The sequence below is a fragment of the Oreochromis aureus genome, linkage group 11, assembly GCF_013358895.1.
Source record: "Oreochromis aureus strain Israel breed Guangdong linkage group 11, ZZ_aureus, whole genome shotgun sequence".
Lineage (NCBI taxonomy): Eukaryota > Metazoa > Chordata > Actinopteri > Cichliformes > Cichlidae > Oreochromis > Oreochromis aureus.
The window spans coordinates 18,117,204-18,130,454 of NC_052952.1; the positions used below are offsets into that span (position 1 = coordinate 18,117,204).

A 13,251-nucleotide genomic window follows, 5' to 3' on the forward strand; every position below is an offset into this window, starting at 1 on the left:
CAAAAACCTAACTGGCATTGATGGAGAGGCTATTGATGTTCTCTTAGGATACTACACTCAGACAAAAAAGTCAGAGGGACATCTATCAGGGGATTAGGAAAAAAAAGTATCGCAGCAGTCAGCCGTTTGCTGAGTGCTGCGTTAGTCTAAATGCAAAGCAGACCACACAGTGAACTCTTGCTGTTTCTCAGACGTGGCAATGGGTTTTTCGGCTTTTCATTCCATCTTAATGAAGCCTTTCAGAGCTGAATCTGTGCCTGGAGATGAGGCACAGTGATACAGGTTGGGGACAGACCAGCCGGCCACTGTTGCAACCAAGATGTTTGAAGCAGGATGAGACCATATAACTGTATTAGCATGCTGTATTCCTCTTCTAAATCACATCAGGGCAATTTGTCTACCGAGATGCCCGAGTAAAAGCTTACCTTGGTGTATTTATGCCATCATGTGCAGTGCCCTGACCGGGGCAATCACATTTGTCAAACAAATGTCCCAGTGTGGCACTAAATGTCACTGAAATTCAGGGGCTGACCTGATTTTACTGGCTCTGTAATGAAAAGATGAGCTGTGGTCACAGAAGAATCCCTCAAGTGAAGTTTACCATTTGTGAAGTAAGGTCAAATTAACTTATGAGCTGTATCCAATGCATTTTATTAACTTATTTATGTAGTGTAACTTATAGCAAGCTTGGTCTATGTTCAGCTCACATAGGTATTAAAATGATTAGATGAAATGACACTCTTTTTCCACTAAAAGGTTATTTTAGTGCAGATTGGCTGGTGTAGCATTACAGCTGTGGTACATGGGGCGATGCAAAGGAAACCACAGGACAGGAAGCTGGCAGAGACCCAACTGCTTCACCTAAGCCAAGTGAAAATCCCTGACGTATAGACAAGAACTGCTGGTATCCTGGGTGCAGTGGTGCTAATTAATGCACATGCAAAATAATCATTTGACACAGAAAATGATATACAGAGGTATTATTTAAGATTGTCTTAACAACTGTGGTACCAAACTATTTACTATCCATTTCTTATTTGCACTCAACAGTCACTGTGTTAGGTACATATTGAAAACACTGGGTTGGAATTTATTTTGCCTTCAAAAAATTTGGACCAAAGATCTTGGTCCATATTGATAATAGCATCACTGAGTTTCTGCAGATTTACAAACTGTACATCAGTGATGAGAGTCTCCTTTTATACCAAACAACCCAAAAGATTTTTTTAAATTAACCTTTATTTATAAAGCTAGTCCAATTGAGACCCAGTGTCTCATTTCCAAGAGAGACCTGCTCCAGACAAACATATTAAAATTACAATAACAAAAAATCCAATAAAATAGCTAAATATGTCTAATGTACACAGTCATATTAAAACATGAACAAGTTCCCAGAGATGATTTCATAAAAACACGTGTATGTCTTTTAAAGTCTGCAAGTGAAATCAATTGAGAGAGCTTCTGCAATGAATTCCATGAAGACAGGGCAGAAAAGGACAATGCCTTCTTCCCAAGCTCTGTACAAACTGATGTTGCTGAAGATGCTCTACTGCGTTGAGATTTGGTTATTGTGAAGGCCATTTGAGTACAGGGTACTCACTGTTATGTTCAAGAAACCAGTTTGAGATCATTTAAGCTTTGTAGCATGGGACATTATTCTGCCAGAAGTAGCCATCAGATGTTAGGTACACTGTGGTTATAAAGGGATGTACATGGTCAGAAACAATACTGAGGTAGGCTGTGGGGTTTAAACAAAGCTCAGTTGGTGCTAACATGCCCAAAGTGTACCAAATAAACATTCAAGTGACTCTACCATGTGAATTTCACAAAAGAATTGGCATTCATCAGACCAAGCAACATTTTTCCAATCTTCTATCGTCTTTGCCTTTTTCAGACCATTCCTTGTAAACCCCAGAAATGGTCACGCAAAATAGGAAATTCATTGGAAGTCATAGTAGATCAGCAGTTTCTGATCTGGTACAAACAGCCATGCCACGCTCAAAGTCACTTAAATCACCTTTCTCCCCCATTCTGATGCTCAGTTTGAACTTCAGCAGGTCTTCTGCACCAACAGGTGCACCTAACAAAGTGGACAGTGAGTGTATAGTTGGCACAGTAAGTAAAGAGCCTTTACCTCTAGGCATGTAAACCATATGGTAGCATATTTAACTTCAGCATGACAGAAAACAAACTGCAACTTAATTATGTTTATTTTGCAAAAATCAAATAGCATCTTATTTACATCCATAGAAAAAAACAATTATTTGTTGTAATATTACAACAGCATATCTTAAGGATTAACATTAAAACGCATCAGAAATCAGCCTATTGCACATCGGTGATGTAAACCTCCTGCAAATGACTTATTTACTGTACAGGAGTTTTTAGTGTATGCATTCTTAAAATAAAAATAACAATAATAAAGTTGAAAATACTATCCGGTAAGCTTTTTTTAAGCCCTAAGATAATTTTCCTGCTTTTTGTTTTTGTTTTCTTTAAATGGCTCAGTGAATTTGCAGTCAAATGTTAGCCCAGCCTGGAAGAGCAGTCTTACCAATCATTTCCACTAATTCGACATCAATAAAATATTAAGTACATCTGGTAACAACACTTAACAATGGTATGTACAATAGCATGGATGATATGCTGAAAATGGTTACTGTTCTGTAACTACCACTTTTAGGATTACTCATTTACTCACTTCAAGCCCTTGGCCTGGCACCTGTTGCTAAATACACCAAACATGCAGTAAAAAGCATGCCTTATGAATACAAATGTCCATACATTCACACAAAAGTCGGACAGAAACGATCCATGTCATTAATGTGAACTTTATAACTTATAGTATAATAAATAGACATAGTAAAAATGCATAGGTTTGTGCCGATGTCCACATGAACAGCAGTTGTCAGTACTTTTAACAGCTATGCGGTTTTCTTTCTTGTTTTCGGTTACTGTAGGCAGCAGAGGCTAAAGCCGTTCACATGACAGTTTCTTTTTGGTCCACTTGGAAACTTTGAGCAACAGCTCACAATGACATTATGTAAAACACAATAAATCCATTGTCAAACTGCACAATCTGAATTCCTTGTCAGGGAAAAATATATATTCATAGTAATGTTTACTAAGCTTTTATAATAAGTACAGGAAAATATTTACATAACTGACTAAAAGTTAACTTAGTATGTAATTCAATCACATACTTAAGACACATTTTGGGAATCGTTTTTGCTAAAAAAAAAAAAAATAGTGCTTTGTGCTAGTTGGAAGCATTATCGTATCTCACTGAAGCCAAGGAGAAAAAAAACAACATTGATAATAGATAATAATTCATACTGATCAATTCAAAGGGAATCAAACAATCTTACAAGGAACTGACCAGAACCAAATACCCTGTGCTTAAATACCTTAAAGCATGTAGAGTACGCCATAAGCCACAATACAACGACAACCAGAAACAAAGTCACCATGAATAACTACGGTTGGAGTCTGCATAATAAGATTAGAAACACCTTCGCTGTCAGCGGTCTCTGGAACTAGACCTGGAATTTAAATCTCCTCAAACCAACCTTAATTGTACTGCTCAGTTAAACCCTTCTGGGGTCGTAAGTACACACATGAACACCCTCTTCATATCAAAACCTCTCCTGTTGTACAGTTTAAAAACTACTGAAACGTCTCAAAATGGCACGAGACAGTCTCACACTACTTTGTACACCTTTGTTCCAGGAGTAAGCCACTACTCTGCCCATTCAGAGGGGCTCTGTTCTTCTCTGAACCGTGAGCATCTCTTGCTATTGTTTCATACCACCTCGTCAGACTCAAGGTTGTATTCTTCATATAATGCATCAAGAATGGCCAGCTGCTTCTCCATGGCAGGCAGATACACTCCCAGATCCCTGTGCATGCCGTTGATAAAGTCGCTCTTCAGCTCGTCACCTTCTCTTGACACTAAAGCAGCTGTGAAACTTTGATAAGACGGGGAAGCTCTGAGCGCCAACTGGGGGGAAAAAAAAAGTCAAGTACTTGGCACACATAAAAAATAAATATCCTCAGAAGATATTAATACTGGACTGTGCAACAAAAAAATAAATACCTACAGCAAATACACCACGCACAACCCATCCGTGGTACTGCCGAAGAGTCTTCCCGTAAGCGTTGTCTGGGTGAAAGAAAAGAAAGAACATGACAATTCAACACTTTTACATGTTTGAACTTATGTTAAGCTGTGCATTGTAAAACAGAAATGCATTACTTAGTGCTCCCTGGATGTCTTGCTCTCCAGCGTTGACTTCTGACAGAAACTCCTTGAGGAACTTCAGCCCTCGTCTGAGCCACAGCAGAGCCTCGGTTGCAGAATTGCGCACCTGGGCAACATCTGTCTCTACTTCATGCAGCACAATAGACTGTAGTGTGGAAAAGCTCTCAGGGTCTGACCTCAGCTTCTGGTGAATTTTCTACAACAGAACACGAGACACTGTGACACAGTACTCTCTACTCTGGTAGACTAAACATTATTCTTGTTCTGACTTTCAATAACTAACTGCAATTAATGAATATTTAATACACACTATATAGTTATACATGCTTGTTGACAAAACAAGATTAACAAGAAATGTACAGAACACTAAAGCTAAACAAAAAAGGGAATGAAATAAATGCCTCTTTATTGACAAAGTGTATGACTGATTGGACTCTACTCTTTAATGCAGTTTTGAAAATGTTATTTAATAATTTAGAGTAACCTTTAAAGACCGACTTCACTGTTATTCCTTTGATTAACCAAAAACATGTGCTCTTACCTTTATGTTTCCAACAAAATCCATTTTAACTGGTGCAAACACTGTGGATCCCAGTTTGTCTGAGAAGAGAGAATCTATGATAACTTTTTTTTGCTGGTTCTGAAGCACAGATTCTCAACTTGTGTCCTATTTTGAGTGCACAATGTTTTGATGTTTTTAAGTAATAACAGGCAGCTTAGATGTCATTCAGATTTAAACTAAATATAACACTGAAATGAGGGATTATGGCGCACTCTAAGACCTACTGGACTGTATTAAGTATAGGCTACACAGAGACAAAAATAGGATACCATCACTGTGGGCTGTAAACTTTCAAACAAAGCTGGGAATAGGCTTTAGCTAAGAGGTCATTTTAGTTCAGATACAAATTTAAGCTTATTGAGATGTTTTATGTGTTTATCTATAGACGACCATTATATGCATCAAGTTTCTCTATAGGTAATTTAACTTTAGAAAACAGCTCACTGTAAGTAACCTTTACTGGTGTCAGTTCATGTGAAAGACAGTCTAAAATTCCCTTCGACCTCTTACATGTGTGCTAATTGAAAGCAGTTGTTCCCAGATAATTCCTGATAACCCATAATCCTACTTCAGCCTTGGTATTTGTTAACACGGGGCTAACTCTGACAAACAAGGCAGACCCTTTTTAGAAGACAAAACAAAAAAACAATGTTTTTTGGCTCCATGTTACTCAGGTTTTGCACTTCTTTACTTTGTAATTCTGTGAATGCCCACTTTTTATTATAATGTAATACACTGTGAGCAATAAAGTGTGCACATAGGACAAAAATGTGCATGACCTAATTCTTATGATTTAGCTTGTCATATGATATTATTTTGGGCTACAAAGAACAACTAAAGCCAATGACAGACATACATGTGCAGAAAGAAAGTAACAGAGGCATGAAGGAAAAGTGTGATGAAGAAGCTGTGATAGAAAGCTGCCACCTCATTAATTGCAGACATTATGAAGGACAGAACATATACATAAAAGAGGGGAAAAAAAGAGCCAATGAAAGTGGTTGTTTTTTTTCTTTATCAGAGTTAAAAATGCTGAGATTACCAGAGATGCAAACGGGAACCATGAGAATTAGGAACAGGGTAGCAGATAAAGATGAAGAGAGGCTTAAAGTAACCGGCCTACCTAATACAGGTACTATTGCATAGCATGAGTCCAAAAACTCTTGTGTAGGGATACCATTGTCGTCATCCAGTCTTATATCACTAAATCTAAAAAACAAAAAACAAGAAATAGAATAGATTCAAACAGCAGAATATATTAGAGGGAAGTTATCCCGTATCAGTTTTTATTTGACCAAAAGCAAACAAAAAAAAAAAATTAGAGGAGCATACATTTCAAAACCAAGCCAGAGACACAAGTCACACAAAACATCATGCAACTCTGAGCCTGATAAAAGTACCCAAGACTACTTTATCTAAAATGTAACAGAGCTGTAGTTTTCACTAATCTTTCCCTTTGTTTGATTCCTGCATTACAATAACATTCACCTCAAACAGTACAGATGTAAATCACACTCTAGCCACATGTTCGATTACACTCTCAGATTTAAAAAAAAAAAGCAACAAAAAAGGGTTTGAAAAAGAAAGAAATGTAAACAAAACAGTTTTACAAACCCAAATATCAGACGAGGGCCTCTCTGTGTCATGTGATCAAGAGAGAACACACTGATATAAAACACTTTACTGTAAAATCTTAAAAACTGACTTTTTCAAACTTGTTATTAAACTACCGGTATTCTGTGTGACACTGCAGCACTATTATTATTAACAAACTAAGCCACTGTGCAGTCTACTCAGAAGATACAGCACAAGCGCAGTGCCTTAGTTACAAATATACTACACATATAAATTAAATGAGTTTAATACTGCAACAGTGAAATATCACAGACAATTGTATAGTTAAATTCCCACAGTAACTAAAGTGTCCTAAGGGATGTGAGCTTCCTGAGTGGTATTTTCATACCTGTGACTCATTGTGCTGAAGAATGTTTCCACGTGCTCTGTGTCTTCTGACTCTGTTGACTTTCTGGGAATCTCGCCTTCTTCTTCGCCCTCTTCTTGGTGCTGAAGTCGAAAATCACTCACATCCCCGTTGTTGTTGTCATGCGCCTGACTTTGGTCCACTTTGTCCATCTGCTCTTGTTTTATCTGCTTTTGTTCATCATCTTCTCTCTCGTCATCCCCCTCTGCTGGCTGGTCATAGTGTTCAATCTCAGGGGTGGTCTGGGTAGTAGGTAAGCTAGGATTAACTTGATCCTTGTGGACTTCTGAGCTGCTGGCTGTTTCAGTGTCTGCATGAAACAACAATGCATGAGTCTTTTTGCAAATAAGACTGTCAAAAATCAGTCTACATTTTACACATTTTTTATTAAACATGACCTATGACCCTGAGAAAGCTACTCCAGTAGCATCACAAATTCACAGTTGGTACAGCAACTCAAGCCATTTTAGCCTCCTCATCTCTCCCTATAAGACAACTTTCTTCTTATTGGCTGCTGCTTGCAAACAGAAGATTTGAATAGCAGGTGGGGGAAGCAGCTGCACCCAGAGCCAGAGCTGTACAGCTGAGATGACAATATGAAGAAATACGAGCACTCACAAAGAGACAGCTATCTTTTTAAATGGCTATATTGCATATATTTATTTATTTTTTTATGCTACATTAAAATACAATATAAGAAAATAAACATTAAAAACCTCTGCATCTACACTGACTTACTATACATATCCCAAACAAAATAATAAACTATGAAAAGACTAGTCTTATTTCTCAGCAATGGCCCCTTTGTGTAAAGGCTTTGTCATAATGTAATAATGGAACAAGTCATCCATCACTGTACTCACTAAAAGGCAATAATCTATCCACTTCAGTTCATAGAATACACAAACAACAACCAGGGCCCTTGAGTGCTGTGTGGTCTTTCCTTTGTGGAATGCGGTAATGGTTTTTAGTTCAGGAACTTCCCCAGCAAGAAAAGCGAGTGGCTGGCAACCTGACCTACCTGATGGAGAAGAATGGTTTTCTGGTCTGTCTGGCTCATCTGGTCCCTCTGCCCCAGAGTCAGGGGTCTGGCTGTCATGTGCAACTGTTTCTCCTGAGGTTTCGGACAAATCTTTCCACCTGTAATATGTTTCAGGACAATGTGTCAATTCTAAAAAGCTGGGAGAGAAATTATGCCCTTGACAAAATGCAACAACAATGGCAGAATATCAACAGAAACCCTTTGAAACTGTATCTTTGTTTGAGCATCTCTTTGCTCTGTGCTACTTTTAGCACCTACGTGGCACTTCATGAGAGATAACATCATTCATTATAGTAAGAGAAGCCACCTACTTTTCTCCAAGGTTCTGATTTAAATGGTGGCTGTGTTTAATCTGTGGAGACAGCACAACACAGACAAACACTGGATGACTACACATATTTTGATTTTTGGAAAACAATCCCAGAGCGATTATACTAACTTGCCCACACAGAGCTGGTGAGAGAAGTATACCTTCTGAGGTTTGATGGGTGCTACAGGAGGAGTTCCTGGTGGACTCTGTGGTGCCAAATCTGTAGTGAAAGTACGATTTGCTATCTGCATGCATTCCTCTAGAGTCTTAAGGAAAGTCGTGCATGTAGACTTCACCATATTCCCAGTGTCTAGACCCATCTGAGAAGGAAACAAACATACATGTTGGGTGTCGATTGCTAACAAAATCTGCTAAAATCATATGTAGCCAAAAGATTCAAGACGTATACGAAAACTTTTTCTTGTCTATTAATATGTACACAGCAACTGCAAACTAGCTACTCTATACTGCAGTTTCACACCAACAGCAGCATATCACATTTCATGCGCTCATCCAAACTTTAACCTTACCTCTGCCGTGTCTCCTAGGTCATCATTCTCCTTGATCTTGTTTACTTGTTGGAGGAGAAGGTCACAGTACAATCTGAGTTCTGACATCTTAGTTTTCAGCGCCTCTGTGTTCTCCTGAAGCTCTGTATTCATTGTGCACACAGACAGCAGATCAGAGTTTGAGAAGTGATGCAAATGCCTTACAACACTTGTATGTATGGTCTGTACTATTCCAGGTCTAAAAGCTTTTACCCTGTTTTTACTTGCAACAGTATCTTGCAAAGTATCCAAATACCTTTTTCTCTCTTGGTTCGGTTGTCTGTAAGGCAAGCTTTGGCTGTTCCCAGCGCCACCAGCCATTTCTGCCTTTCTGCTGCATTGATGGCTCTGAGGTAAAAGTACTGCTCTCCTGGTATGGTCAGGTCAACTCGTGTAGAGTCAGAGGAATGAACTAAAAAAAAAAAAAAAAAACAGCAGCAAGCAAGGGGACATGCCTGTCAATACTGCATCCAAAGGATACTTGCTCTGGTTAAACCGTGCACAGAGTAAAGTGGAGCACACCGACCTTGGATTTCACAAACGGAAATTTTAATGCTGCCCTTGCACCCTTTCCAGGCATCTTCTTGAGAGTCATAGTAAGACAAAGTTCCTCCACGAAGCACAAACCAGCGAGGCTGCCAACCTGCATGGAAAAATAAGTGAATCAGTGCTGTGGCGTTACTGTAAACTGCACTTAGTTTTTAGCATTAGAAAAGTCAACAACATACAGCGTTACCCAGCTTCGTGAACTTGACGAGACTTAAGTTATGTTAGCAACAACTAATTGGTTGTGAAGTCAGATTATAACGACAGGTGGTGGACAGGACCGAGCGCTGCTAGCTAAGACTGACGTAACGGCTCACCTCTAATTCACTGAACAGCTAATTTATCAAAGATAAGAATGCTAGTGGTCAATACGCTGCCAAAGCTGGCGGCAGCTAACGTTAGCTCGTCCGTTTTAACGTCACAAACTCGCTGTCATGCTAGCTAGCAGCCTCGAAACGAGCTCTACAACCGAAAGCACACAAAGACTAGTGTTAACCTACCACTTATGTAATTGGTCCACTTATACAGCATTCCTTCCATTGTTTAATTGCGTGTTTTCCCCGTTCATTACTTGTTTATCACAACAGGACGTGATGCCCAGCTGACTGTAGCGACTCCATTGGGCCCAGAGTGTGATTTGCGGAGTAACGTCCACCGCTTTACATTTCAACTACGTCGATAAAAGTGCGTAAACTTTTTCGTGAATCCGCCACTAGCCGATCCTGAGCGTTACTATCGCCTTTCTTCCCGCCTACGTCATATGGGTTTAAGTAGCGTAGGTGTGGATTGTAGTGATTGGCACATGGAAGCATCGATGAAAGAAGAGATTCTAAAGAAAGGGCGGGACTTAGGAATGACGCTATCCAATTGCAGATGGAGGAGGGCAGACAGCTGAACAGTGGGTGCGTTCGTCGCAGAAGTTGGGTGCCACGTATGGCATTCTTTACATGTCTTTATTTTAAATTCTGTAAAAAGAGAGAGTGAAATTGAAGTTATCTCATCCACTTCTCATGAGTAAGTGCTGTTATCTATAAGTATGATCTTGTTTTCTCTCTGCTCTCTATTGGCCTCACTGTTTGTGTTGGTCACTGGGGGAAAACTGCCCGAGCCCGAAGTGAAAATTGAGGTGATACACAAACCCTTCATGTGCCACCGCAAGTCAAAAAACGGAGACATGCTTCTTGTTCATTACGAGGGATTTCTGGAGAGTAATGGCACCATGTTTCATTCCAGGTAATAAATGTAACAGTGATGCATGTCTTGCATATACTTTAGTCTCAATCCTTGAGTGTAGTCACTGCTTATTAAAACTGTACTCCGCTGAATATATGCAGACATACGCAGCATCTCATATTTCTACATTTGTGCAGCTGGACAGTCAAACTCAACACTTAGCCACTTATATCCTCACATAGTTGGCTGGCACTCACTTAACCCTCATTCCACTTACATTTGGCATATCAGTCCTCTGTATGGCATCCAGATATTGACTGCATGTCTCTTTTTGACTCCTGATAGCCGCAAACATGGGGATAAAAACCCTGTGTGGCTTACCCTGGGGATCCGAGAGGTGCTCAAGGGTTGGGATAAGGGTCTGCAGAACATGTGCACAGGGGAGCGCAGGAAGCTGACTGTACCTCCATCGCTGGCATATGGCAAGGAAGGAAAAGGTAACACAAACTATGTGCAACACGTACAGAAAAAAGAAATAACGTTCCACTGTAACATCTCTGTCACTTGGACATTTTTATTGGTTTACAGGGAAAATTCCTCCAAGCAGCACCCTCATTTTTGACATTGAGCTCGTGGAGATTCGAAATGGTCCCAGGTCACACGAATCTTTCCGGGATATGGATCTGAATGATGACTGGAAGCTCTCCAGACAGGAGGTATCTAGCTAGCTAGCTTGCGATCTATCTGTCTGTCTATCTGGCTATCTATTTTGTCATCACTAGTTTCTCTCCACACCTTTCAGGTAAAAGAGTACTTGAAGAAGGAATTTGAGAAACATGGCTACTCACCCAACGACACACATCATGAAGTTATGGTGGATGACATCTTCAATAACGAGGATGAAGATAAAGATGGGTTTATATCTGCCAGGGAGTTCACCTACCAGCATGATGAACTGTAAAAGACTGTTTTTTAGAATAATATTTTCACACTATTTGAACTCCGCTCTCATAATTTTTGACTGAACTTGAAAATATCAGCTCGATGTCGTGTTATTTTATATTAAAAGGACTTTTTAATTTATATTTCTATTGTACATACACTGAAAGTGCCACCAAAAATGCATTTAGGTCACTGTTCTGGATTCATTAAACTATTGTTTTGGAAATAAAAAATCTTTGTCAATTTATCTTTACTACGTTTATAATTAATGCCCCCAAAAAGTAAATTGTGACATAGCTGGAAGCAGCCATCAGGAGAATGGCACATTCTAGTCATAAAAGCATGATAATGGTCAGTAACAATATTCAGGTAGGCTGTGGTGTTTAAACAAGGCTTTATTGTATTATTAAGAAAATATCACCACATCAACAGCCTGAACTGTTGATGCAAGGTAGCCTATAATGTCTGAATGCCACAGCAAAACAGTCAACACTCATCAGACCAGGCAATGTTTTTCCAATCTTCTATTGTCCAATTTTTGTGAACCTATGCAAATTATAACCTCAACTTCCTGTTTTTAGCTAACAGGAGTGGCACCAGGTGCGGTTTTCTGCTTCTGTAGACCATCTGCAATGAGGTTCAACTCGTTTTGTATTCAGTATTGGATTCATTTTGTATCTTGCACGTACCTGGGTTGTATTAAGGGGTTATTTGAATTGTTCCTGGATTTCTATGAGCTCAAAGCAGCCTGTCCATTCTCACTCTGACTTCTGTCATCAAGACATTTTCATCCAGGAAACTGCCGCTCACTGGATATTTTTATTTATTTATTTTTTCAAGAATTCCCTGTGAACCCTAGAGATGGCTCTGCAGGAAAATCTCAGTAAATCAGCAGTTCCTGAAATACTCAGGCCAGGCCATCTGGCACCAAACCATGCTGTGTTAGAAGTAACTTAAATCACTTTTCTTCCCCCTTCTGATGCTCAGTTTGAAGTTCAGCAGGTCATGTTGAACATGTTTAAATTCCACAATGTGACTGGCCAATTAGATATTTGTGTTAATGAGTAGGTGAACTGGTTTATCTGATGTAGAGGCCCGTGAGTATATGTCTGTAATTTCTTCTGTGTTTGTTCAGCAGTCAATAGAGGGCACTCTTGTCCTTCTTTTGTTTTCTTGAACTACTTGCAACTCTTTAATCTCTCCAGATAACAAAGCCAGTATTCTCCCTGAGTTTCTAGTTGCTATATTGGCTCCCCAATTACCCAAATGAGAATGCAGCAGTACAGTCCCATATAGCATTGCTTACTGTCGAGAGAAAATCATCAGGTAGTTGCAATGCAGTTCAAGCCACTTATAATGATGGATATAAATATTCCATGTGGTGAGGCTAAAATCATTTTATCTCTTCATATTTTTCAGTTCATTTATATTTACTAAGCTTTCAGTAACTATCATGTTATATTAGTGGCATCCACAGTACAGATTTTCTTTCAGTGCTGAGGCCTAAAAATGTGTTTTAGTGAAAAGATTTTTCTTCAATCCTAAGTATAGACAGCACTTATGAGTGTATATTTAATCATATATACACAAAATCCGGCTGTCATTAAGAAGCAGACAGTAAGTGTGGCCACCGTTACTAAACTGGTTAACTTGACAGTGTGGCCTGGATATGATGGTGGTTATGGAGTGTCACAGTATGGAACACGGCATTTGCTGGATATTTAAGCCATACAGGATGTTGAGCAGAAGTTTAGTTTAGGGATGATTCAGCAGGCTGGTAATATTAAGTTGCAATCTGTTATGCAGCAGCCACAAGGAGAACAATGCTTCACAGATCAAAGAAGTCACTAATTACTGTCAGTGCTGTCATTTTGGCTTAGCACTGA

The 13,251-nt window shown here is 39.3% G+C and overlaps 2 protein-coding genes across 2 annotated transcripts; one reads left to right on the forward strand and one right to left on the reverse strand.

Moving 5' to 3' along the window:
- Positions 1-2,192: 2,192 nt before the first annotated feature.
- On the reverse strand, positions 2,193-10,009 carry plekha8 (pleckstrin homology domain containing, family A (phosphoinositide binding specific) member 8). The gene is made up of 13 exons (XM_031746225.2): positions 9,751-10,009; positions 9,231-9,347; positions 8,961-9,116; positions 8,687-8,808; positions 8,318-8,476; positions 8,158-8,198; positions 7,826-7,944; positions 6,787-7,114; positions 5,947-6,032; positions 4,803-4,861; positions 4,256-4,457; positions 4,101-4,162; positions 2,193-4,000 (listed from the first exon to the last, which is right to left on the reverse strand). The coding sequence occupies exons 1-13, from the start codon at positions 9,788-9,790 to the stop codon at positions 3,803-3,805; spliced, it is 1,689 nt and encodes a 562-aa protein (XP_031602085.1). The 5' UTR covers positions 9,791-10,009; the 3' UTR covers positions 2,193-3,802.
- Positions 10,010-10,113: 104 nt separating this feature from the next.
- On the forward strand, positions 10,114-11,604 carry fkbp14 (FKBP prolyl isomerase 14). The gene is made up of 4 exons (XM_031746265.2): positions 10,114-10,483; positions 10,769-10,920; positions 11,012-11,139; positions 11,226-11,604. Exons 1-4 carry the CDS (start codon positions 10,287-10,289, stop codon positions 11,382-11,384), a joined length of 636 nt encoding a protein of 211 aa, XP_031602125.1. The 5' UTR covers positions 10,114-10,286; the 3' UTR covers positions 11,385-11,604.
- Positions 11,605-13,251: the final 1,647 nt, after the last annotated feature.